Raw genomic sequence first — 26799 nt, 5'->3', positions numbered from 1 at the left:
GAAATCTGGGTTCTCACTAGGTACCTACCCTGACATAACACATAAGCCCTTAAGAAAAACAAAATAAAAATTATTTGGCACTGAAACAAACAAACAAACAAGCAAACAAAACAAAACAAAACAAAAAACCCTGAAAAAGAAGTCCTAAAAATTAACAGGAGACAGAGTGAGATTTCTATTTTCTAGAGAGAATACCATCCTAAATACATGGCTGACAGCCCAAATTCGAAGACCGCTTACATTAGAGTTTTATTTGAATCTAATCATCGGCTTTTTCAAGATGAGGTTAACAGGAAGGAGCAGGGAGGTACCAGTTACCTTCCTACCCCGAGGGGCAACTAGGAAGTTCCATCTGCTCCACTTTTCGGACCCAAACGTTAAAGGTCCTTCAAGCCCCAGCTCAGAGGCTCCTCCACCAGAGCCCCGAAGCCTGCTCCCGCGCGCTCCTGCCAACCCCCGCCTGCTACAGCCAAGCTGCCCGCAGCCACCCACCCACCGCCCGCTCCGCTGCTGTGGGCGGGAAGGCCGCGGCGTCCACCGCAGACAGGCCGACGCTCCGCAGCAGGCCCAACGCGGCGCGTGCGGCGACCGCACCACCCCTACCTGACCACGGACTCTCCTCATTGGACTGACCCGCCAGGGCGGATCCGCAACCGTCGTCCACAGCGCCCGCCTGCTTTGCCCGCCTGCTATGTCCGCGGGCCCACGTGCAAAACCCGCCCCGTTCCCGCGCGCCCGCGCCGCGCCTGCGCACACTTCCAGCCCTAGGCCCGGGAGCCGTCGGGGCGCATGCTCCGCCCTCGAGTTCTTCCACCGCGCAGGTTTGGAAGCGCGTTGCCGAAGCCGCCCGGCGCGCGCATGCGTGTCTCCGGCACCTGGTTTTCTTCCCCACTGGGCGAGGAGCGGCCGGTCTTAGGTTTGAAGCCAACCGAGCCGGAAGTCGCTGTCTTTCTTCGCCTCCCCTCTGTCCTGGCGGAAACGCGAGCCCTGGAAGAGAGGTTCCGGACTGGGCCTGGGCTGGCGGCGGCAGAATGGAGAGCCGGGCCGAGGACGCGGGATTGACCCGCCGCCCGATGCTGGCCTCTTCCTGGGATGCGGCCCGCGGAGTCCTGGCCCACAGCCTCCGTCTCACCCGGGCTGACCTCGGCGCCCGGGACTTGGACTGGGAGGAACCGCTGACGCCGCCTGCCGCGGGGTGCGCCGGGCCGGCGGGGACTGGGGCCGCCGCTGCGGGACCGTCGCGCTCCTCGGGGGGGCCGGGAGGGCAGGCGCGGGCAGTGCGGGGAGCGGGTGTGGGCCCGGGATCCGGGAGCGGAGCTGGCGGCCGGTGTGGGCGGGGAGCGGGGGTCGGGGGCGTGAGTGCCGGGCGCGGGGCTGGCGGCCCGGGACCCGCACCTCCGCGGGGTCGGAACCGGCCCCCGCCGCCCCCTCGCCCCGCGCAAACGCACCGGCCGAGGCTTCGCGTCCCCCCGCGTCGGCGCGAGCGCGTGTGGCTGTCGAGAGTCCCCGTCAGCTTCCTGAGGGAGAAGATAGGCGGTGCCTCTCGGGGTCTCCCGCGTCCCGCTGTGGTGCGCACCGCAGGTGCCCGGGGACGTTCTCCGTCGGGAGAAGGGAGTGCGGGGGGTGGCGGCGGCGATCGAGGACGCAGTGGGCGGCGAGGCCCCGCTGTGCGGAGGGCCCGTTCCCTCGGGAATCTGTGCCGAGCGTCGGTCGGTGCTTGGGAAGGCGCGGGGCCCTCCGTGTAGACGAAGTGGGTCAGGAGGACCCGCGGCCCGGCCAGAGGGTCGCGAGCGGGGTTCGGACGCGCAGACTGAGGAGCGCGCGGGACGGTTTTCCTTTCAGCCACGATCTGGTGGTTTTGGAGAGCGGCCCGAGCAGCCCGGGGGGAGAAGCCCTGCTTCCTTCAGCTGAGCTGCGAGCCCGGCGGGGCTGAGGAGATCGTGTCTGTCGGCCTTCTGAGTTCGGCCAGGAACATGGAGGTGTACCTGGGAGAGGAGTACTGCGGCACCAGCCGGGGCGAGGCCGTCGGCGGCGACCCGGGTGACAGGTGTGTGAGCGGGGCGGGGCTCTCCGAGCTTCTGTGCTGTGTGTGGATGGCCTGGCGCCGGCCGACAGAAGCTGCCGCCGTACCGGAGCGGCGGGAGTTTCCCCTGTGAGGGCTCTTGGAGAGCGTCCAAGTCCGCTCTTCCGCGGTGGTCGGTGTGCGGGTTTCCAGCCGATTGCGGCAGGGGACTGCGTGGAGCGGACCAGTTCGCAGACCGTATAGACTGTACGGACGACAGGCAGTCAGTCCCTCCTTATTCCTGCTTCTTGGCGGTCTCCCTGAACACGCGGTGGTCTGTTTTCAGAGGCAATTTGGCAGTTAGTCTGGAAGTGAGCACATTTTTCTGAAAGGAAACCCATTACAAGTGGTGCCCAGGCCCAAGACTCTGCCACACCAGTCTGTGACCTACACACAGTTCAGCCTGCTACAGTGTGATTTTTCTCTAGGTTCTGATACAAAGATTCTACCCGATTCAATCTCAGGATTTAAGGAATGGCTTAGAGACAATTTTTCCTTATTTGAGTACAGCTGACATACAACGTTACGCTAGTTTCGGGTGTATAACATAGTGATTCAACACCTTTATAGGTCGTGAGGTGCTCACCAGGAGTATAACTTCCATCTGTTACCGTACAGTATTATTACAGTATCAGTGAGATAATGCTATTACAGTATCATCTGTTACCATACAAGGCTATTACAGTGTCATTGACTAAGTTTCCTATACTGTACCTTTTATTCCAACTATTTATTCATTCCATAACCCAAAGCCTGTATCTCTCACCTGCCTTCATCCATTTTGCCCATCCCTCTGGCAACCATCAGTTTGTTTTCTGAATTTTTTGATTCTGCTGTTTCTTTATTCATTTGGAATAATTCATTTTTAAATGTAACTATTTAAAATAATAGAATTAAGAGTAATTTAAATTTTATTTTCTTTTTAGTGAGCACAAGATTATTTTCTACAAAAAGTACTTAAAATTGGAGTCTTCCAGTCATGCTTGTAAAATAAAGGTAAGTCATCACTAGATTTTAACTAATTTGACAACTGCAAATGTTTTTGTATAATTTGTACTTGTTTTCTGTTGGTTCAGTAATATGGTTAGTCCAACTTTGTTTCTGATTATCTTTATATAAAAATATGTATCGTGAAAACTATAAGCAGTTTTGGCTTATAGGGAAGGATATAGGGAGCTCTATCAAGAAAGAAGGGAATTGGGGACGTTTTAGAGAAGAGTATCCAGAAGTTAAAGGGATTTGGACTTATGTCTTGAATATGAAAAATATCATAGAAGTGAACTTTAGTGTTCTCAGTAGAGCCTAGAGAAAAGTTACTGAGCAAGAAGGCATAGGCCAGGATATTCTTCCTGTTTTGTTGCCTAGTCAAGTGAGCTGGTGCAAATCTCTATTTCTTTCGAACTACTTTATGGATAAATTAGCGGACCCAAAAAAAAAAATTCTTCATATGTACATGAACGTTCATCATCATTCCTAATAGCCAAAAGGTTACAAAGAAAACAACCCAACTATCCATCACTAAATGTGTAAACAAAATATGTTATATCCACACAATGGAAAAGTATTCAGTCATATAGAAATACATATAGAAACCCAGGTGAACCTTGAAGCATACTGTGTGAAAGAAGTTGGAATCATAATATCGTATGAGTCTGTGTGTATGTATACATAAGGTCCAAAATGGGCAAATCCATAGAGACCGAAAGCAGATTAGTTATTATCTAGGGCTACGGGGTGGGTATTGGTGGGATGGGGAGTGACTGCCAATGATACATGGCCACTTTTTGGGTGATGTTCTAAAATTGCAATGACTAGCATCCAGAACCATTAAGTTACCAAAGAATAAACCTAATCAAAGAGGTGAAAAATCTATATTCTGAAAACTTTAGAAAACTTTTGAATAAAATTGAAGAGGATGGAAAGAAGTGGAAAAACATTCCATGCTCATGGACTAGAAGAACAAACATTGTTAAAATATCTGTACTACCCAAAGCAGTTATACATGTAATGCAGTTCCTATCAAAACACCGTGAGCATTTTTCACAGAGCTGGAACAAACAATCCTAAAATTTGTATGGAACCACAAAAGGCCCCATGTAGCAAAAACACTCCTGAAAAAGAACAGCAAAGCTGGAGGCATTAGAATTCCGGACTTCAAGCTTTACTACAAAGCTGTAGTCAAGACACTATGGTAGTGGCACAAAAACAGACATGTAGATCAATGAAACAGAATACCTAGGAATGGACCCACGACTGTATGGTTAATTTATCTTCAACAAAGTGGGAAGGAATATCTAGTGGAAAAAAGACAGTCTCTGGGCCCCTGGGTGGCTTTGTGGGTTAAGCCTCTGCCTTCACCTCGGGTCATGATCTCAGGGTCCTGGGATTGAGCCCCACATCGGGCTCTCTGCTCAGCAGGGAGCCAGCTTCCTCCTCTCTCTGCCTGCTTCTCTGCCTACTTGTGATCTCTGTCGATTAAATAAACAAAATCTTAAAAAAAAAAAAAGACAGTCTCTTCAGCAAATGGTGTTGGGAAAATTGGACAGCAAAATGCAGAAGAATGAAACTGGACAACTGTCTTACACCAGATACAAAAAAAAAAAAAATTTTAATGGATGAAAGACCTAATGTGAGACAGGAAACCATCAATATCCTAGAGGGGAACACAGGCAGCAACCTCTTTGATCTTGGTTGGAGCAACTTCTTGGCAGAGGCAAGGGAAACAAAAGACAAAATGAACTATTGGGATTTCATCAAGATAAAAAGTTACTGCACAGTGAAGGACACAATTAACAAAACTAAAATGCAGCCTACAGAATGGGAGAAGAAATTTGCAAATGACATCTGATAAAGGGTTAGAATCCGAAGTCTTTTAAAGAACTTACCAAACTTGACACCCCAAAATCAAATAATCCAGTTAAGAAATAGAAGACAAAAATAGACATTTTTTGGGGCGCCTGGGTGGCTCAGTGGGTTAAAGCCTCTGCCTTCCACTCAGGTCATAATCTCAGGGTCGTGGGATCGAGCCCCGCATCGGGCTCTCTGCTCAGCAGGGAGCCTGCTTCCTCCTCTCTCTCTGCCTGCCTCTCTGCCTACTTGTGATCTCTCTCTCTGTGTGTCAAATAAATAAGTAAATAAATTTTAAAAAATAGACATTTTTCCAAAAAAGCATAAAAATGGCTAAGAGACATGTGAACGATGCCCAACATCACTCATCATCAGGGAAATGTAAATCAAAACCATGAGGAGATATCACCTGATACCTGTCAGAATGGCTAAAATTAACAACACAAGAAATAACAGGTGTTGGTGAGGATGTGGAGAAAGGGGAAGCCTCTTGAAATGTTGGTGGGAATGCAAATGGTGCAGCCACTCTGGAAAACAGTATGGAGGTTCCTCAGTAAGTTAAAAATAGAACTACCCTACCACTCAGCAATTGCACTACCAGGTAATAACCCAAAAGATACAAAAATAAAGATTCAGAGAGTACATGCACCCCAGTGTTTTTAGCAGCGTTATCAACGATGATGTTTATAGTAGCCAAACTGTGGAGAGAGACCAAATGTCCATCGGCTGATGAATGGTTAAAAGATGTATATGTATACAATGGAATATTACTCAGCCATCAAAAAGAATGAAATCTTGACATTTGCATTTCAACATGGAGGGAGCTAGAGTGTATTCTAAGCGAAATAAGTTAGAGAAAGACAAATATCATATGATTTCACTCATGTGGAATTTAAGAAAGAAAACAGATGAATGTATGGGGGAGAAAAAAGAGACACAAACCATAAGAGGCTTTTAAAGATTGAGAACAAACAGGGTTGTTGGAAGGAAGTGGGTGGGAGATGGGCTAAATGTGTGATGGGTATTAAGGAGGGCACTTGTTATGATACACACTGGGTGTTGTGTCTAAGTGATGAAACACTGAATTCTGCTCCTGAAACCTGTATTGCACTGTATGTTAACTAACTAGAACTTAAAAAAAATATATGAAAAGAAAAAAAAATAGAATAAAATAAAACTATAATGGCTACACAACTCTGTGAATATACTAAAATGTCCTGAATTGTATACTTTAAACCATCTGATTGTTTGGCATGTTAATTATATCTCAATAAAGGTGTTTTTAAATTTAAAATTTTTTAAAAGGAAATAAATCCTTGCTATCTTTTATCTCCACATTAGTTTATATAAGGTTACAAGACTTTAGAGTAAGAAAACATAAGTAATCTCATAGCATGTTGGTAGCAAATTTACAGAACTGATTATTCTAAGATACTATTTTGTATAGTATATATTAATAGCTTCCAGATGTATAGTATATATTAATAGCTTCCAAATTTATTTAAATAAAGTGTTTCATGCATTCCACAAATATTTGAATGCCTACTGATGCTAGGTCTGTAACTAGACATGTTGGAATTAGCAGTAATATAATGAATGACCCACCTCCTATTGCTCACATTCTGGTGTGATGAAATAGATTATAAGTTGACTCAGTGAGTAAGATATGTCCCTAATTCTGTGGTGGGGCAGTGGGGATGAAAAAGCAGAAAGGGGGGTGCCTGGGTGGCTCGGTGGGTTAAAGCCTCTGCCTTCGGCTCAGGTCATGATCCCAAGGTCCTGGGATCGAGCCCCGCATCGGGCTCTCTGCTCAGCGGGGAGCCTGCTTCCTCCTCTCTCTCTGCCTGCCTCTCTTCCTACTTGTAATCTCTGTCAAATAAATAAATAGAATCTTTAAAAGAAAAAAAAAAGCAGAAAGGGCTATTAGGGTAGGTGTATAAATTTAATGTGGAAGTTCCTTAATTGTTGAGGACAGTCACCTTTTTGGTACCACACACAGAGTTCTTAGATTATGGGTCTTGACCTGTGTTGTCATGTTACATATGGTTTTATGTGTGTCTCTGAAGGTAAGTGTTTTTTGTTAACTGTTCAATAGAAGTTCTATGGGAGTGCTAAGGGTAGTCTCATTAGAGAAGCTTCTTCTGGGGCAATAGTATATGAAAGTTAATAGTTAAATGACCCATCTTTTTGAGCATTTACTCAGTGGTAGGTACTGGGAATTTTAACACCTAGTCCTCATAACAACCATGTAAAAATCATTGTTTTTACCCTCCCTCATTTTATTCCTGACTCAGGTTTTTGCCTTTTCCCGAGATAAACACAGGCTCTAAGTTGAGTCATCATTGGTTTGTCTGATTCTAAATCCTGGTCCCTTTCCACTTTGCTACTTTGTTGTCCGTATCCCACGAGGAATGTCTTTTGGTTCAGAAACATGGATGAAATAAGGCAGCATAAAGCACTGGGTAGGACACTGCTACAGAAGCCAGAGGTCTAGATTCCAAGCTTAACTTTTACCAGTTTACATAATATTTTGACAGTCAGAAAATCACCCCAACCTCGTCTTTTTTGTGTGTGAACCAGAAGGTTATGTTAGACCGTATTAACTATCTCTTTTAATTCTAAATTCTACAAGACTGATTTATCTTTCGTATTTCAGTAAATACTTTGGAAGTGCTTTTGTAAAGCCTTCTTTTGTATTAAATAGTATTCTAGCTAGCTGTGCCAGCTTCTTGGATTGGTATCGTTTATTTTTATTCATTAATGTAAGTGAATGAAATTTTACTCTAGTTCCTTTTGTAATTCTGTGTATTTTTTCAGTTTGAAGTTATATTCTTTTATTTAAACAGTTCTTATGAGCCTCATGGTAAATTAGAAGTGCTGATCGTTAAAATTTTCAGGAAAACTTAAAAATGTAAGTGTATTTAAAGTTTATATTTATTTTCCTAAATACATTATTATTGCTAGCTTATATAGAAAAGTGACCTTAAATAGTGATTATTGTTTAATATTTTTTTTTTCTGGAACTTCTTTGTTTTATAATAGTTGCTCTCCTTTGGTGAAAAGCAACGTGTGTTCATCAGTAAAATTGTGGTACAGTTGAGGCGGGTTTCAGCAAATTCTTCAACAAGCTCTCCTGCTCTAGGATCAAGGATAGACCTGCAGAGGGTCCAAACTCTCATGGAGGCCATGGGGTCCAAGTTGTCACCTGGTGCTCAGCAGTTGATGAATATGGTTAAATTTCAGCAGCAGGTAGGTGGACATGGATTCCGTCCAGATACCATTAATGATTTAAATGACAGCTTTTTCAAAGGACATGTATCGACTTAAGTTTTTTTCTTTGAACTTTTACTGTTGATTTTTGATCTTCTACAAAATTTACTACAGATCTTCACAATTTTCTGTGAATTTACTCATTCAGTAAGTATTAAGCACCTTCTTAGTGAATCAGGCAATGTTTTGAACACTTTAGAAAGTTCAAAGATTAATTAGTTTAAGGATCTTTAAGGATATTTATAGTCTCATTTTATCTAGGCCTTTAAGGAAGAAGGGTGGGACTGGACAAGTAAATTTGGAGGGATGCAATTTGGGAGAGAGAAGATAACATGGCTTAACTCTTCAGGGCCAGAAGGAACAGGGTATAGCTAGGAAATGAATAGAAGTTCACATCTCTGGGTGAAGAAGTGGTTGGGGGAGTTTAGTTTGGGGCTGGATCATAGAGGGCTTTGAATGTTACTTTTGAAGTTCATACATAGTTTTGCTTACATTTTGAGAAACTAACCCGGCGCCATGCTATGCGTGTAACAGGAATGAGAAGAAACAATGAATCAGTAGGATGTGTGACTCCAGGGGGAGCAGTTCCATGTGCCTTCCCTCATCCAGAGGAGAGTCAAGGAGGGTCTAAATTAGACATCCTGGATTGTGAGATAATACAACGATGGTGCCATTGGCTCTGGACAACCTACTTGATATTGGTTTGCTGGAGAAAAATAGAGTTAAAGAGGGGTATTGCGGTTTTGAAGATGGTGATACCAACAATATAAATGGAACCCAAGGGAGGAGACTGCTTGGGAAAAAGGGAGTTTGATTTGGGAATGTTAAGTTGTAGACGTGAATTGTAGAGTGCGAGCATTTGGAAGCATAGGTGGGCGTGGGCATGGGGGAGTGAAGGGAGGTTTGAGAGATGGACCCCAATAGACAGCAGGGAAAGTGGTGGAGGGAGAGCCAGAGCAAGCAAGAAAGGTCCGTGGGGGAGTAGCTAGGTTTGGTAAGGATATCGGGAGCAAGAAAAGGAATAGAACAGCAGAAGACTGGGTGTGACTGAGTAGCACGAGGCAAAATCTAATGTCAGGAGACCTGATTTCAGGGTGTGGTGCTGACATGAGTAGTTGTGTAATTTGGCAGTGCTTCATCTTTTTTACATGAATTTCTTTGTGTTCAAAATCTAAATGATAATACTGCTAAGATCAAAGGATTAATGGGAAAATTTAAAAGAAATAGTCTAAATAAGCAACTTATGTACCTTTTGTGAAGTTTACCAGTGGTAATTTTGTACAGGTGTCACCGATACAATGGGCCAAGACAGGGAAATTGGGAGAGTCGATGGTGATCATGGGAACCCTGGAAAGGAGGATTTCAAAAAAGTACCGGTTCCATACTTTTCTTTCTCTCCTACCATCACCGCACCTTGACCCTCCAGAAGTCCCTCACTGGTCCTCCTCCACTGCATCCATTCCCGACAAGGTGACCAGAATAATCTCGGAGGGTAAAACAGACCCATCCTTCCCTGTGTAAAGCCGTCTGACTGCTTCCCATCACACTTAGAATTAACCCAAAGATTCCTTACCCTGGCATCTAAGATCTGGGCCTTCTTTGATTCCTTAACCTCATCTCTGGCCAGATCTCCCAGCTCCGCGGACTCAGGCACGCTGGCGTGTTAGTCCTCAGATACTCAGGTGTGTTCGGGACCTTTGCACTCTTAACTGTTCTCTTTCTTGAGAAGCCCTTTCCCCAGACCTTGGCGAGCCTGGACTTCTCTTTTTTATTAAGATATCAGCTTAAATGTTACATCCTTAGAGACCTTCCCCAACCACCAGTTTAAAATAGCCTTTCCCGCCAAGTCTGCATCATATTTTTGTCAGAGCCTTCTTGACTCCTTTGCTGTTGTTTACATATCGGTCTGTTTATCTCTTTAAAATATAAGCTTCCTGCCGACAGGGAGCTGGTCTGTCTTGTTTGTGGCTCCAAATAAGTATATGATGTATGTGCCTTCTGGATGGTCAAGTTTAAGTGCTTCTTGGAGGTCTTCAGAGGGTCAGATCGAATGATTATGAGACAGAAACCAGATTTGGAGGGAGTAGGGAGTAAATGGGGGTAGTTGAAATGTGGAGGTACCCAGGGTAAATGGCTTTGTTTCGGGAATGGTAGCGATAAGGAGCTCGCCTGTATCAGAATCCCTTGGAATGTTTATAAACTGCAGATTCCTGGCTGGCACCAATGACCTGAAACCCAGAAGGTGGATCCGGGAATCCGTTTATCGAACAGACGTCCAGAGAAGTCGTATGCATAGTATACTTTGAGAACAAATGATTGAGGAAAAGGATCCCATGGAGATAGAAAATGTAAAACAGAAGAAATTACTTTTTTGTGTGCAACTCTTTGGAAACATCAGAGAGGGTTAATAAATTAAATCAGCTCATGGACCGATTTTTATGTTCTAAAAACTTCACTTTGGAAAAAGAGATGACATGGATAGGTTTTTTGTTTTTTGCTTTTGTTTTTTGCCATGTCTTTAAGTTTTTTGGTGTAATTCCAAAAATAACATGTTCTCTTGGCCAGAGATTTTAATCCATTCAGAAGTGCATTAAGTAAATCATAAAAGTGCTCTTCCAGCTCTCATTGTGTTCCCCAGCTTGGTGCGTATCCTAGAGTTTTCTGAGTATGTAGAAACACATGCAGGTCCTTCCCTCCAGTGCACTTATTGTGACCTGTCCCCTCCCCCCACTAAATCCTTGTATATGGGGACATTTGGGGGAACACCTGGGAAGAAGGAAGGTGATTCAGTTAAATCTTCTTTTAAACATCCCAACGTAAGACCTCTTCCAGGTGGGAAGACTCTGTTTATGTGATGATTCTTACAGGGCTTACCTGGTTCTAGGATTGCATATTATTAACAAGCAGGAATCTATGGACTGCCTCCCTGGAAAATGTCATGTAAGCTGTGTAACCGTTTGTTAAGTATAAAGTCAAGATGTTTTGGGGTGCCTGGCTGGCTCAGATGGTAGAGTGTGTGACTCTCGATCTTGGGCTTGTAAGTTCGAGCCCCAAGTTGGATGTAGAGATTACTTAAAAATAAAATCTTAAAAGTAAATAAATAAAGTAGGGCTGTCTCATGACCAGAACTGTTCCTTCGGTGGAAGCTGTGTAACTGCATACACTAGAACCCCCCTACGTTAGTTTGGGCTGCGCCTGTCGTGAAGGGAAGAGAAGCTACCTGGGAAGCTTTGTTAGAAGCCCTCTACCTTCCCTGCTTCACCTATGCTTTGGGGTTGCTTGTGTGCTTGAAAGTTTTGTTAAAGTTTTTTCTTACTTCATTAAGTTTGAAGTTAAAATTTGCTGGCTCTGATTTGTTTTTGCTTTAAAATTTACGGAAATTGAATAGGAATTATATATCAAAGTGCCTAGCCTATAGTTTTCATTTAATGCTACCTGAATGAAAGGGTGCACCCCATTTTTCTCGAAGAAAACATACTCAGTTATGCAGGGTTTACACGGTTTACTTTTTTCGCCTTTGAAATACAAATATCTTTTTTCTTGCTTTCTCAAGATAATACTTGTTTAAATTTTTTTTTTTTTAATGGTAGAGACTTTTTTTTTTTTTAGAGATTTTAATTACTTCACAGACAGAGATCACAGGTAGGCAGAGAGGCAGGCAGAGAGAGAGGAGGAAGCAGGCTCCCTGCTGATCAAAGGAGCCTCAGCTCCTCAGCGGGGCTCGATCCTAGGACCCTGGGATCATGACCTGAGCCGAAGGCAGCGGCTTTAACCCACTGAACCATGCAGGCGCCCCGATACTTGTTTAAATTTTTTATAATAAAAGTTAGACAGTCCTTTCAGATATCTGATAAGATAGTCAGAAATAAACACTTAATTTTTCACAAGTCTGGGGGTAAATGTACACATACATTAAATTATGTGTATACACAGATAATAGTCCTTTACGTATTCACGTATAGGTATATGGACATAATTCCACATGAATGATTTTATGTTCTTTTAAGCTACTCTTTGTTTTCTATATAACATGTAACATGGAGCCTAAGCAATAGATACGTATAAATTATTTCCTCCCCACTCCCCTGCCTACTTTTAAAAGGGTTTGGTGGCCCATACAAGGCAACGTGTGACAGGCAGCACAAGAAAATTAAGAATTGAAGCAAATGAAACAAAGGAAACAGAAGAATAGCCACCAGCACCCAAAGTTGGTTTATTTACTGCCCTATAGACTCACCTGTAAATTCCAGGATATGTAATACCAAGAGGAAAAGGAAATTACCTTAAGAGCTGTCATCTGAGAAAAATATGACCACTTTTATAATCCGTGAATTTCTTCTAGTCAAAATTTGATATATTAGAAAAGAAAACCTAACAGAGCAAATACCTATTTGCATTTAGATTTTAATTAAAATTTCTGCCAAATTAATTATCATATACAATTTTGACATTGATTTCACTGCTATTTATACAGAATTTTCAGTTTCTGGGGTGCTTCAGTGGCTCAGTCTGTTAAGCATCCGACTCTTGATTTTGGCTCAGGTTATGAGATCCAGCCTTGATTTTGGCTCAGGTTATGAGATCCAGCCCTGAGTTGGGTTCTGTACCTGGCATGGAGCCTGCTTGGGATTCTCTCTCTCTTTCTCTCTGCGTCTGCCACCCCCCAACTCATGGTATCTCTCTCTCTAAAAATAAAATACAGTTAAAAAAAGTATTTTCAATTTTCTGTCATTAAGGTTTTTTTGGACTGTTTACTACTACCAAAAATAGTTTAGCTTTGTCATCATGATTAAGGCTCCTTTCTACTCAAGGAGAGTTGTTGAATTTTAAAATTTTATATATAATTATATATACAAAATATATGTATAATTATATACAAAATTATAATATAATTATATATATTACATAATTATATGCAGTCTATCTTCTAGGACTAATTTAAGAGTTATCCAAAACTTGCATTCAGTAGAAGATAACATTTGTTTACAAAGAGTATTCCTCCAAAGTACAGTTTAGCAAAAGAAGTTTCATGGAGACCCTCCCATTCCTACCCCACCAACTTCCCTGGCTCTCATTATTCTCCTTGCCTCCTTTATTTTCCCCAAAGTATTTACCACCATCTCCATCTCCATCCACGTGCTGCATTGCCTGCCTACCTTCCTTCCTTCCGACTTTTCTTCCTTTCTTCCTTCCTTCCTTCTTTCCATTGTTCCCTGCTCCTGTATTGGTTCCCTGTTCCTGTATTGGTGCTTACTGTATTACATATCAGTAATTTTCATTTGTTTTGTTCATGCACATATTTCCTGTGCTGGAAACACAGAATAGATTTCTGGTAAATGTTTGTTGACTGAATGAGTTTTGGTCATTTTGGTCATTTGGTCCAGAAATCATTTTTTCGAGTGTCTAGACAATGTATATACTGAGTCTCTTCAGCTGACCTGTATAATACTGGTCTGTCTCTTTCAGTAGGTGTTGAGCAGCAGTAAGGATGTGATGGTATTTCCTGAATAAGAATAGAGTTTTGTGTTTATAATTTGGGATACAGCCCTCTAATGTAACCATTTAGTGGGCCAGAAGTAATTGCTTTGCTTTGCTGTTGTGGAGAAATTGAAGAGTATAGCAAGAGCATAGCAAGAACATGCCCCTGCATGGAAAACCATGTGACTTCATTACAGAAGTGAGCCGGACTGTTGTCATGAACTAATACGGCATAGCCAGTTCAGTTGAGGCCATAAAACATAACTGTTATCCTACAGATCATTAAAGCAGATGGAACCAAAAGTAGGCTCATTTTAGTCGTTGTAGATGTTGCAAATGTACTGATAAAACCTCAGACTTCTAGTATGTAAGCTATCTGGTGTATCTTCCATGATAAGCTAGTTATAAAAAATTTCCTTAGGTTAGCTTGTTATATGGGAAACTTGATGGATGATATTTAATTCTAAATATATTATCAGTTATTGTGCCTCAGTTGAGAGTACTGTATTTATCGCCATAAATTAAGGAGACGTTTGTAGTGGAGGCGTTAATGCTAATGCAGTTTTACTAAGCATGCTAATATTTAATATTTCCTTTAGGGAAAATTGCAGTGAAATCATTAAAAGTCTTGACTCTGGGGGCGCCTGGGTGGCTCAGTGGGTTAAAGCCTCTGCCTTCGGCTCGGGTCATGATCCCAGGGTCCTGGGATCGAGCCCCGCATCAGGCTCTCTGCTCAGCGGGGAGCCTGCTTCCTCCTCTCTCTGCCTGCCTCTCTGCCTACTTGTGATCTCTGTCTGTCGGATAAATAAATAAAACCAAAAAAAAAACAATTTCCTTTAGGGAAAATTGCAGTGAAATCATTAAAAGCCTTGACTCTGGAGTTCGGTGGTCTGTGTTCCTGTCCCAGTTCTGCCACTTACAAGCTGCATCCCCAGAGCCGGGTTACCTTTAGCCTTGGTTTCACCTCAGCTGTGGTCTCTTCAGCTTAAGATCGGGTAGCACTTGTAGCCTACTTCGTGTGGCTGTTCAGAGGATCAGAGAAAGAAGGCACCTTGCCTGACTCACAGTAGTTACCCCAAAAGTTAGCCGTCACCACTACCGATAGTAACGTGTATTTCTTTCCCTTGCTTAGAACTGTGTTCCCGTGGGAGAGCAGCTTCAGGCGGTTTTGGGAAATACTGGCTACAGACGAGTGGCGGACCTGCAGTCCTCAGCTGCTTCGGGAGCCTCCGACAAGTCCCCCTCCACGCCTTTCCCTTTCAGAACCGGACTGACGTCTGGAACCCTGACGGAAGACTTAAACGCTTGCGTCGATAAAAGTCCACAGCCACCGGGTGGAGGAAACACTACACGCCTCAAAGACTATCACGTTGTGCCGCCAAACCATTCTCTTCTTGAGAGTGACCTCAGAAATGCAGTTTCTTCTTTCCTGCCGAAGAAAGCAAGTGACGCCTCAAATATACCTAACTCTGAGTTGCTGCCTTTTCTCCAGAATTTATGTAGTCAGGTTAACCGTCTCCGCGTGGGACGTAGCGCCAGGTGGCAGGAAGGCATCGCTAAGGCCGGGGAAGGTGTCGTTGGCGTTGCGTAAGTATTTCAGACAAATCTGGTTTAGGTTTCATAGATGGAAGAATTAGTTGGAGGAAAATAGATTTGTCTCACCACTGCCTGTAGCTATTTCCAGTATTTTTAGGATCTATAGCTCAACATAGATCAAGGACTTAAACGTAACATGTAAAGTTATAGGGGCGCCTAGCTAGCTCAATCAGCAGAGTGTGCAACTCTTTATTTAAATTATTTTTATTTTTATTTTTTAAACTTAATTTTTATATTTTTTAGTTTATTTTTTTATTTTTTGCACAGTGTGCAACTCTTGATCTTGGGGTTGTGAGTTTGATACTCATGTTGGATGTAGAGATTACTTAAAAATAAAATCCTTAAAAAAAAATAAACAAGCATAAAGCTATAAAACTTTTCTGATAATATGTAGGAGAACATTTGGAGACCTAAGACTAGGAAAAGACCCTTAGATGATACCAGAATCACAATAATGGAAACATTGACCTTTTGGATCGCATCAAAATTTAAAGCTTCTGCCTTGTGAAAGACCCTGTTAAGAGGATGAAAATACAGATACAAAGTGGGAGCAAAATTTGCAAGTCACACATTTAACAAATGGCCTCCATTCCTGTAGCTCCCAAAATTCACGTTAGAAAAAAATTCAATCAGAACATGGGCAATAGACATGGAGACATTAGGAAGGGTGCATATATCAAATAAGCAAGTGAAAAGATGATCATCATCAACTTCGTGGCTACTGGGGAAATGAATATCAAAACAAGATACTATTGCACAGTTATTTGAAGATTAAAAACAAAAAATGGTAACAATACCAAATGCTGCTGCAGATATGGAGAAACTAGATCTCTTCTACGTTGCTGGTAGGGTATAGAATGCTACAGCCACCGTAAAAAATATTTGGGCAGTTTCTTGAAAACTAAACATTTACCATGTGAGCCAGCAATGTATTTGGCATTTATCCCAGAGAAATGAGAACTTATGTTGACACAAGAAACTATGCCCAGTTCTTCATGCAGCTTTATGTCTACATAACAGTCCCAAACTGGAAGCAACCAGAATGTCTTAAACTAGATGAACAGTTAAACAAACTTGGTATATCCATATCGCAGGATGCTAATCAGTAAAAAGGAACGGACCATTGACACGCGCAGCAACTTGGATGGCTCCTGAGGACATTCTATGCTGAGGGACAGGAGAATCTCAGGAGGTCACACACCAAGATTGCATTTGTGTAACGTTCCCAAAATGGAGTTGTGGAGATGGAGACCGTATTGGTGGTTGCGGGCGTTCAGACTGGAGGGCGTTAGGGAGCGGCTGTGACAATGGGGAGATGTTTGTAGTGAAGGAATAGTTGTGATCTCAGTTGTGATGTTCACGTGAACGTGTGTACCTGTGGGAGGACGGCACCTGCGCACACTGTCCCAACATCCGTTTTCTGCTTTTGTATTCTCCAGAGTTGGGTGAGATGTAACCATTGGGACCACTGGGGGAAGGCTACGGGGGAACTCTCGTATCTTTACAACTTCCTGTGAAGCTGGAGTCCTTGAAAAAAAATAATGGTTTTTAAAACCGCTCTATATTCTAGAGTGGGGTTCTCAATCTTTTTGGCCTCGGCACTCTCAAGAGTAATTGAGGACTGTGAAGAAGCTTTATTTATGCAGAGTATATGAAAGGATTCATTTGTTTAAAAATAACAGACCCATTATGTTAGTAACAATTTTTATGACAAAGGTATTTTCTAAAGAACAACTCAGAATGGTGTTAGGTGACGTGTAGAATCGATGTTAGCATCTGCTCGCATTCTCATCTGTGTTGCCCTCCAGCATGTGGCTTCAGTAGCCGATGAGAGCGCAGAAGTGCTGAGGACAAACGGGGTTCATGCTGAAGACAATATTTAGACCCTAAACTGACTGCCCTCGGACAGTCTAAGACACAGAAGAACTCTTGCTCGACCACAGCTTCTGTTGCTCACCCGAGCGGTGACATCACACCTCGTGTAGCCTCTGGGAAATGTCACCGTACGTTCCTGAGGATCTGGGGGTGAAGGGTTCAGACATCATGTTGGTTGTTGTGTAAGAACGCTTGCTACTTGGTGGAAGCTGAACAAGTCACGGGTCCGCAGGGTGTTGTGGACCACGCCCTGAGGTTCACTGCCCTGGTGTACATTGGTTGTGAACCTAAGAAACTGGACTGCTTTTACTGTTGTTGTTTAAGAATTTATTTATTCATTTGAGACCGCATGCATGGGGGAGGGGCAGAGAGATCCAGACCCCCTTCCCCCACACACCACCCCTCTGGAGCAGGGACCCTGAGCTCCTTGACTCCAGCTGAGGTCAGACACTTAACAGCCTGAGCCACCCAGGCTCCCCTTCTAAGTATTGTTATTTCTCTCTGCCCATTTCAGTTACATTCGTTTTTATATGTTTCCATATTAGGTTAGAAGAGAACCTTCCAGTGCTTAGTGAGGCTGTGCGGGTGACAAGAAACAAACCTTGAAATTGTGGGGTTGCTTGGGGAAGTTCTTGGAAGACATATGTGGAGACCTTAAGAAACATTGAGGCAGATCAGTTTTGATTTGGGGCTCAAAATCCAAGACCCTTTGTAGAGACTTGTTCTGTAAGGGGGGACATTCCCTCTCGTCATGCCCTCATTTCACTTTTGTGCTGAAATGTGCAAAGAATCGGAGATGCGGCACGCTTTGGGCGCTTAGGGCTATGATTGCCCCTTGTAGATGGATTTAGCACCGGAAACCCCTCGTACCCAGACGGCAGCGTTGCGGAGACAGATTTCCACATCGTACTTTGGGGGCTCGTTTCGTATGGTTCGCTTGTTTCTGTTAGGATATCAGGGATAATTGTTACACTGGTTTTTTAATTTATTTTTAGGACGGAAGAGCAACCTGTGTGCTCCTACTTGGAAAAGATTCTTACTAAAAATATGGAACTGCTGGAAAAGAAGCTTGTGGACTCCATCGATCAGCGAATACGTCAACTCCAGGAGCACGTGGACAGGAAGATGGCTGTGTTGATGGACCTGCTGCAGAATCCCCCCTCCCCACCCCCTGGGATGGCCCTGACACAGTGTGACTCTGGGGAAAGACTTTCCAATGGAGAGAGATAAGTGCTCAACCCGTAGGATGTGCTACAGATATTTATTACGTATTTATGGCAAAGCCTAAACCCCCAGAGTTCAAGGCAAGGATTTAGTGTCGTTTGGGGGCATCATCTTACGTACATCGAGCGACCTCAGTGTTCATTTTAATGTACTTGTTACTGTCTGTCCAGGGCTGTGCACAAGGATTAACTTGATCGGGTCATCCGTTATTTTTGTTCGCAATATTGTTTACTCTTATTTTTCACTTGTATTTATTTTTATTTTTGTTTAGTGCTTAAACTTAAGGATTTCTAATTTAATTCATGAGTCTATATTGTATATGTGTTTACCATTTTAATTTATACAAAGGGCTTATGTTTTAGGGGTGTGAAAAAATACAGTATTTGGTTTCTTTTTCTCTTTCTAACTGATTGTTCTTTGGAACCCTAGATAGAGTACTTGAGCGTTGTAACCTTTTAATTTCCAGTCACCAAATTACGTTTTATGTTGTTTATTTTAGATAAAAAATTAGATGTGGTATTTCTGTAACAATATACTTAACATTTTATATGTATCAGAAATTTAGAGGTACTGATTTTCTTATATTTATAAACTGCTGTGCATAAATCTGTTTATTGCTTTATTATTATTTCCTAAGAAAATACTGCCTGAATTTGCTTAGCAGAAGCAGCAGACTGTAGTACTTAAAAACTCTCTGTTCAAAGTCTTTTTTTTCTTGTAAAAGTTTCCTGCACACGTAATAAGCCAGTAAGTAAGAGCTTAGTATGGAGTAAGAGCTAGCGAATGTACCTTCACGGGTAAACACCAGAGTTTGAAGTAGCTGCAAGGGATGTGTGATGATCAAGAAATTGAATCAAGATCCAGGTTATGTATTTTAATTTCCACATTTTTAGCACTTTGGGTGTTATTACATCTCCTGTGGTGGCGTGCTGAGGTTTCCATCCCACTTCGCACCATTGGGTTGTCAGTGCTCTGGGTGCCGGGCAGAGAGCGAGTTTGCACGCTGCTGCCCTAGGACTCCCCTTACACTGTGGCCATGAGACTGTCATTGGAGGCTCTTCCTCACTTGGCCCCAGCCCCGCTTTTCAGCCTCATCAACACTCCATGTGACCTGCTATGCCAGCCTGTCTTCCTGCAGCTCCTCAGACTGTCGGTTTCAGCAGACAGGAGTCCTCCTCCCATGGTTCTCTCCTTTCCCTACCCTACACTCTCTTTCCAAGTTACCTCAGATGGACCCACGTTCGGTCCCTCTCTCCCCCGGTCGGGAAGCAAGCAGCTGGACAAGAGAAAGACAGGCAGGCCACACCGAAGGCTCTCTTTCGGGGGACGTAAGACAGCTGAGGTCAGCTAACGCACAGGAGGCACGTCAGGTAGTGGCCAGAGGTAAGGCCTGAAAAGGGGGCCTGGGTCTGGCTCTGGAAAACCATGCCTGCTCCACTCCCGAGATTGGCGTGGTTTAAGAGGAGAGTGACGCGATCGGCTCCGGGCCTCAGGAGGCAAACCAGAGTGGAGCTTTGCTCACAAACCCACTTGCAGAATTTCTTAGCATTCTGCTTTGTGTTGTAGTGGAATCTGGGTGCTGGGAATGCAGAACCACGGTAACATCTGATTGCCTGACGAGTTAGGTCAGCATTTCTCATCGTTTGCTTCCTAATCTTTGTCAGAGATATGTGGGGACCTTGTCAAAGGTGAAGGTTCTCGAGCCCCAACGCAGATCTTCTGAACCAGACCAGAGAGGGAGGAGCGGTCCCTGAATGGGGGTTTCAAGGGATCTCGGGGTTATTCTGAAACAGGCCGAACTTGGAGAGCCTGCTTTGGGCTGTCACACAGTGCACCCTGGCGTGCAGCCATCTGATCAGCCCCGTCCGTCTGCCTGACCGGGAGCGAGTTAGAAAGGCAAAGTCATGGGCTCCATCCCAGAACCAGTGAAGCAGAGTCGCTGGGGTGGAAGGGGGAAGCAGGGATCTGATTTCACAAGCTCTCCGGGTGATTCTCACGCATGCGAGTTAGAAAACCTCTGCTTTAAAGAATGGATATCTCTGAAGAAAGAGACCCACAATTTCAAACACCCAGGACACATATCTGTGTAACCTTGTGTGTATGGGAGATGCTTCTGGAAGTTTCTGTTTAAATGAGAACCAGGGATTCCAGAGGAGTAATGGAGGACTAAGGCACCTCTGGCTTCTTGGGAGTCCAGATTTCTGAACTGTGAAATGACTCGAGTGGAACATATTGGTTTTATTGCAGACTTTCTCTCAGCAGAGAGCTCTTGGTAGAGTTTCCATCAAAAATGGTCGTGTGTTCACTTTTACACCTTCCACTGAGATCCAGCCTGCAGACAGCACACGTGTGGCTGGAGGTGAGCCCAGCAGAGTGGCCAACTGCTTATGTTAGTGTCTCAGTTTACAAAGTGTGACGTGGCTGTTTCAGTTGAAACCTCTCAAAGACCAACAGCCACCACCACCACCACCCTTGTCAGACCACACAGCACCTCTATCTTGAAAGGTGCTCAGGGAGCAGAATGGCCTTGCCAACGACTATGACAAGTCACGGTGGGGAGGCAGGCCTGGAACCCACCGCTCCTGTTTTCTAGGCCCATGTGGATTGTGGGGTGGGACCTTCCTACTTAGAATCGATCCCTTCTGATATTTGAAAGCCAAAGCTGTTGAAAGGTCAAGCAGCTTTCCTTCCATGGCTCCCCTGTCTCAAGGTAAAGCAAATTTGGCATCTTCTACATATTTTTCTACCGTTTTGACATTGTTGCTCCAAATGTCCTTAGAAGACGTATTTCCAAGTTGGCTTAGAGGAAAACACACAAGGATGGACAAACCCGAACTCCTTCTGCCTTGTTCATGGACCTGCTGTATAACTTTGGATGAGTGATTCTGCCTTTTTCTTGACCTCAGTTTTCTCTTCTGTAAAATGGGGGCTATCACAGCCTACCTCATGCTATGGCGCAAAGCTTATGATACTTTGAGCATGACTCCTCTGATATATATAGTAGATGTTAAATGGCAAATATTAAATTTTTCTCTTCCTTTTTCTACTGTGCTGTCTTTTGAAATGGCAGGAATGACACACGTGTTCCTTAATATCATTACTATTCCGGCAATTTTAAAGTCCCTCTTCTCTATCCTACCTTAGGTGCAGGAGGGCTCACAATCATTCTATTGAGCAGTGGTTCTCGAGTCTAGTTCAGGAACCAGCAACAGCAGCATCTTGAAACTTACCGAAATGCAGATCCTCGGGCCCCAAATCAGACATATGGAGTCAGAAACTGAGGGTGGGGCCAGGCCTCACGTTTCCTGAAGACCACCAGCCAACTCAGGTGCCCATTCACAGTGAGAACCATTTTTTATGTCTAAAACCACACACCCGGCAGCCAGCTTACATGAGTTCCTTCCTAAAACCCCCGTTGATACACTGCAAAGATGTCCTACAACCAGCAGGATGAAAATCTAGGCTTTTTACTAAGGCTTTAAATCCACACAAAATTGGATCCTTGGCTCATTTTTCCAAATGGTGTCCTGCTGCCACCCCTTTCACACATCCCACTCTAGCCCCAACAGCCTTGTTCTTGTTCCTTGAGCACAACAAACCCATTGCGGCCTTAAGATTCTGTCAATATTTGCTTTGCCTGGATTGCACCGCTCACTTTAATCTCTCCCTTTCTCCAGGCGTCTGCTGGAATGTACCCTCCTCAGAAAGGCCTTTTTTGACTATGATCCCTAAATTCTTCCTCTCCATCTCCATCACTTGGATCGGCTGTTTTCCCTTTATTTTTCTTTTAACCATTCTTTAAGGGGTAGAGATATTTAGAACAAATTCTTTTTATTCATCTGAGAATGTCTCTCTCCCCCTCCATTCCCGAAGGATAGTTTTGCTGGATATAGAATTTGGAGTTCTTTTCATTCAGCGTTCGAGCGACGTCATGTGTTACTTCTGTCTGGCTGCTGTTACAGATAAGAGGTCTGTGGTGTGAACCGGCGTCCCCCTGGTGGGTAGTGTCTTGTTTCTCTCTGGCTGCTTTTGAGTTTGTTTCTTTGTCTTTGGTTTTCAGAAGTTTAATTTTAATGTGCCTTGCCGGGTTTATCCTGTTTGGAGTTTTCTCCACTTCTTGAATCTGTCTGTCTTGTTTCATCAGAAGCTTGCCACATCCTCTTTCTCCTCTCCTTCTGAGACTCTGATGACATAAATGTTGGATCTTTCGTCATAGTCCCACAGGTCCTTGAGGTTATGTTAGATTTTTGTTCAGATTGGGTGAATACTCTTGCTCTGTCCTCAAGTTCACTGATTTGGTCCTGGCGTCTCTATCTGTCATTGAGCCCATCCAGGGAGCCTCCCCCCCTCACCCCATTCTGTAATTTCCATTTGGTTCTTTGGTTATAACATCCATTTCTTTGTTGAGATTCCTATATTTTGATTGTTGCAAGAAGATTTGTTATTGATTATTGAAGCCTTTTTTTTTTTTTTTTAAATGATGGCTGCTTTAAGTCCCTTTTTGGGTAATTCCAACATTTGATTCATCTTGCTGTTAGCATCAGTTCATGGTCTTTTCTCATTCAGATGTTATTTCTCTGGTTCTTGGTCCAACGGGTGATTTTCCACCCGTTGGAATATTGTTGAATCTTGGATATTTTGGGAAAGTCCTATGTAAATCTTGAGTTGTAGCAGATAGTCACCTACTTAGGTTTGCCATGCAGGTCCCAGTCTACGACTATGGGATGAGATTCTAATGACAGTTTAATGTCCAGAGGCTTTGCAGTGCTGTTCTGATCTGGTCAGTTTCTGTGGTGCCACTGGGGCTCTCGGGGCCCTGACAGTGTGGCCAGGAGGAGCAGGGGATTCTCAGGCTAGAGCCATCTGGTACGTCTAAGTGGGAGAAGGGAATCTGGCTCATAGGGACAGAGAAGCTTCTTATGGTGGGTCCTCTTGGGGCTGTCACCTAGCCACCTCACTGTCTCCCGGCAGAGACCCATCTTGGCATCAGCAAGGAAGCAGATCACTCTTCCTGCCTTTTTGCTGTCAGTGGGACTCCCACACCACACGTGTTGCCATTGTTGCTGTGCTAGCGCGGTGGTGTTGGCAGGACTTGCATTAAATCCTGGAGCAGTAAACCCACTGGTGCCACCTTCTGCTGCTAGGTTTGGCCCAGGCTGCCTCTTTCTGTTCTGCAGCTGTGTTGCTCATCCAGGCTTGGGGTCTCTAACCTGTTGGCTTTCCTCTTCCCAACTTCCAGAGTATTTCTTTATTTGACTCTTGTATTTTTCCCCCAGGGATTACAGTTGTACTTTGGAGAGAGCCAGGGAGAAACAAGTCTAAGCCATGTCGCCTGCACCTGGAGTCTGTTCATCTTCGTGCAGGGCTACTAGATTGGCTGGTTTGGGGCCTGTATTGTACACACCTACTAGAACAGATGTCCTGGTCAACCTTCATCTTTTAACCCTGGTATCTTCCCGATCAAGTGTGGAAATCTTCCAATATCAAAAAATCCTTGTAAATGGCATTGCATTATTTCATCGGGGAGCTAAAGCATAAAGCCTATTCAGTTTTCTCTAACTAAACTTTAAAGTTAAGGGATTTTTAGCCTCTCCATATTTCTTTTTCTTTTTCTTTTTTTCATTGAAATCTTAAACCTGCTTTTGAGGAGCAGTCAAATCCTGAGAATCAATGTGAGGGAATTAAGACCTGAGCAGAGAAAAGACTTAGAATGAAATGGTTCAACAAAGCATATCTGTTTCCTGGGGGCTGAAGACCACCTACACACAGGACGGAATTCAGAACCCCGTGGAAGAGCCACTGTCCAAGAGCGGATGTCACATGCCCGTGACATAGAACGTGGGGCTGGACAGTGGCTGTGCTTTAAAAGCGAGTTCTTCAACCTGGGATCTTCATTCCTTCTAGCAAGGATGATTCCATCCTTCTTTCTCAAGTTACAGGTTTCATAAAATATCCTGTTCCCTCAATTAAAAAAATTTTTTAGTAGTTAGCCTTCACCCAGATCTGGACGGTTTAACTCTAAATATGCTTAGCAGTTGACTTGTTTATGCTTTCTTCCTGGCTCACTGTTCCCTAATTTCAGAGTGTTAAACAGCTTACTAGATTCCAGACAAATTTTTCTCAGAGGATTTAGGAGGAAAAATGTCGAAAGGGCCTGTGGTCTCCTGGAGAGACAGAATGAAGGTCAAGGGCTCCTAGAATCTCCTTAAATGATAATATGGCATGACAGTTGTCAGTGGGAGCATGAAACATTGTTTTCCCTTAAACCATATCACTTATAATGTGGATTTGCAGATTCTTGGCATTGCACAGCAGGACATTTTGAAAGAAGACATTTCCTTAGTCATTCACAGAAAATACCTTAAACTTGATGAACAGCAAGGGGTCACTCCTGACTCACGGCCTGGATGTCAGGAGGCCCTGGTGTTTGTGAATAAAGCTGCCTGTGCGAGGGCTGGCCTGTGTTTTGTAGTCGCATGCTGCTGCCTGCGAAAAGGAAAAAGATTCTTCCCAATTTCTCTGATTTCCTTCTCTCTGGGCTTGGCATTTCAAGTCCAGATTGGTTGCTTTCCACCCACGAAGAAACCCTTTCCTCCTGCTATGGCCAGCCTCGGGCCCCAGGCCTCCCCAGGAGCCGTCACACACACTTACATGTGGAAGCTCTGTGGTTTGGGGCTCCTGCTTCCCCGCTGACTGAAGCCTGCCCAGGACGGGAGGTGGCTGGGTAGGGAAGGAGGCCACACTCACTGCTTCCCTGCATCTCTCTGCCCAGGTGTGCGTGACATGCTCAACCTTAAGATTATGATGGCCATGGATGGCGGCTTACTGATTGTCATACTTGTGCTGATGGGTGTTGTCGTCTGTCTTTACTACAAACTAGCCAAGGACTTGAAGTGAGTGATGTGGGTAAGAGTGACAAATCCCCCCTCGAATAGGATACCTGGGGCTCCCGGCTTGAGCAAGGTCATTGCTTGCCCTGTGGTCCCACCCAGGGAGAGGTCAGGGACAGCAGGTGGGTTTGAAAAGGTAAAGCCGGGTGAGTATAGAATGTTGGTTTTTTCCCCTCTGGCTTAGGGCTGTGAGCTCATGAACAGAATGTTCTCGGCTGGGTGGCTCTGTGCTGCTTGGCTTCACTCCCCCTCACTGAGGGGCCCCTCGGCCGGCCTGCTCAGCACACTGGCTGGGCCCTACCTCCGTGCCAGGCACTGCAGCCTGTGGCAGAGGCTGGGAACGAGTCTGTGCCTCAGAGTCTCTCAGAGGACAGGCTGAACCGATCTCCTCTTCGCTGGGTGGGGGAGCTCTCACGGTGTTCTCTCATTCACTGTGCTTGGCCGTGGGGACAGTGAGGTGGGCCTGTGGGACCATGGGGAGGCCGAGCTGCGTGAAGATCCTGGGGGACACCTGCCAGAGTGTGTAGATGGGACAAAAGATAATTAACTTTGGGGGAGAGGAACCTTGCGATCTGGGAGGGATCGGTCGTTAGAAGCAGTGCTGCTCCCATCCTCGGGCAGTTAAGCCTGTGAGCTAGAAGGAGAATCCCCGAACGCGGGGGACGGCCCAGTGTGGCGCCTTCCCGGTCACGCTGTGCACTTGATGGGCCTGCAGCGATCAGCTGGGGGACCCTCGCTGGCAGGTCGCTCTCCCTCGTTTGCTGTGACCTGACTTTACATTTCTAGCAATCCTAGGAGAGGTGGGGATCAGATAGGGACAGGGGCAGCGGGCTCTAGTTTCAGGTTGCTCTTATGATTTGATTGGCCCTAGGCCTAAACTTCGCAGATACCCCTGATAACTGTGACCAGTGGACCGAGAAGAAAAATTCTAATGCCTTGCTTTGTGTATGTCTTTTCCCAAGACCTCCAAAGGCACCCCTTTGTTTGGCCTTAAAGAGTAACCCAGCCCTGCTCACTCAGGACAAGGTTGCTGCGGCTGCAGCCCTCACCGCTGGGTCCTATCCCAACCTCCAGTGCTGTGACGAATGTAACTTATATGCCGACTTTGATAACCTGCCACCGTGCTTCTGTGACGTAAACGAGGGACTCTGACTTGGGTGGGCACAAATATCTTCATGCGCAGAATTTCTTTTTTAGTAGAAGTATTATTCAAGTCAAATTTTATGATGTTTACATTATGTATTATAGAACATATTTGTGTACTTTTGAATAAATGCAATATTGAAAATAATCTTCTGCCTCCAGTGTTGATGTTAGTTATAAATGTACTTACATATGTGTACTGGCCACTTTGGGACTTGGGGCACCCATCTTGCAATATGACAGTATTGCAGGATGGGGAGAATTAGAGTAGAAGATAAAAGCATTCAGTCATCTCTAACATCAGAAGAAAAATATGTATATTGCTCTTAGAGCATTTCCAGTTTCAGACTCATCAAAAATTCCCAAGCTGGAATAGTTCACTTGGCTCTTCTCCTTATGATGGCTTCATTCACT

The 26799-nt window shown here is 44.4% G+C and overlaps 1 protein-coding gene across 1 annotated transcript; it reads left to right on the top strand.

Annotated features, from left to right (window-relative positions):
* The first annotated feature begins 608 nt into the window (after positions 1-608).
* LOC111145358 (uncharacterized protein C10orf88-like) lies at positions 609-18909 on the top strand. The gene is given in 7 exon segments (XM_022500215.1): positions 609-1195; positions 1843-1879; positions 1881-2047; positions 2989-3058; positions 7952-8158; positions 14790-15244; positions 18124-18909. Coding segments are annotated over 7 exon segments (1335 nt in total). The 5' UTR covers positions 609-1031; the 3' UTR covers positions 18359-18909.
* Positions 18910-26799: the final 7890 nt, after the last annotated feature.

The sequence above is a fragment of the Enhydra lutris genome, unplaced genomic scaffold, assembly GCF_002288905.1.
Source record: "Enhydra lutris kenyoni isolate GAN:26980312 unplaced genomic scaffold, ASM228890v2 scaffoldscaffold12, whole genome shotgun sequence".
In the NCBI taxonomy this organism is placed as follows: domain Eukaryota; kingdom Metazoa; phylum Chordata; class Mammalia; order Carnivora; family Mustelidae; genus Enhydra; species Enhydra lutris.
This window is presented reverse-complemented; position numbering and strand designations above follow the sequence as displayed.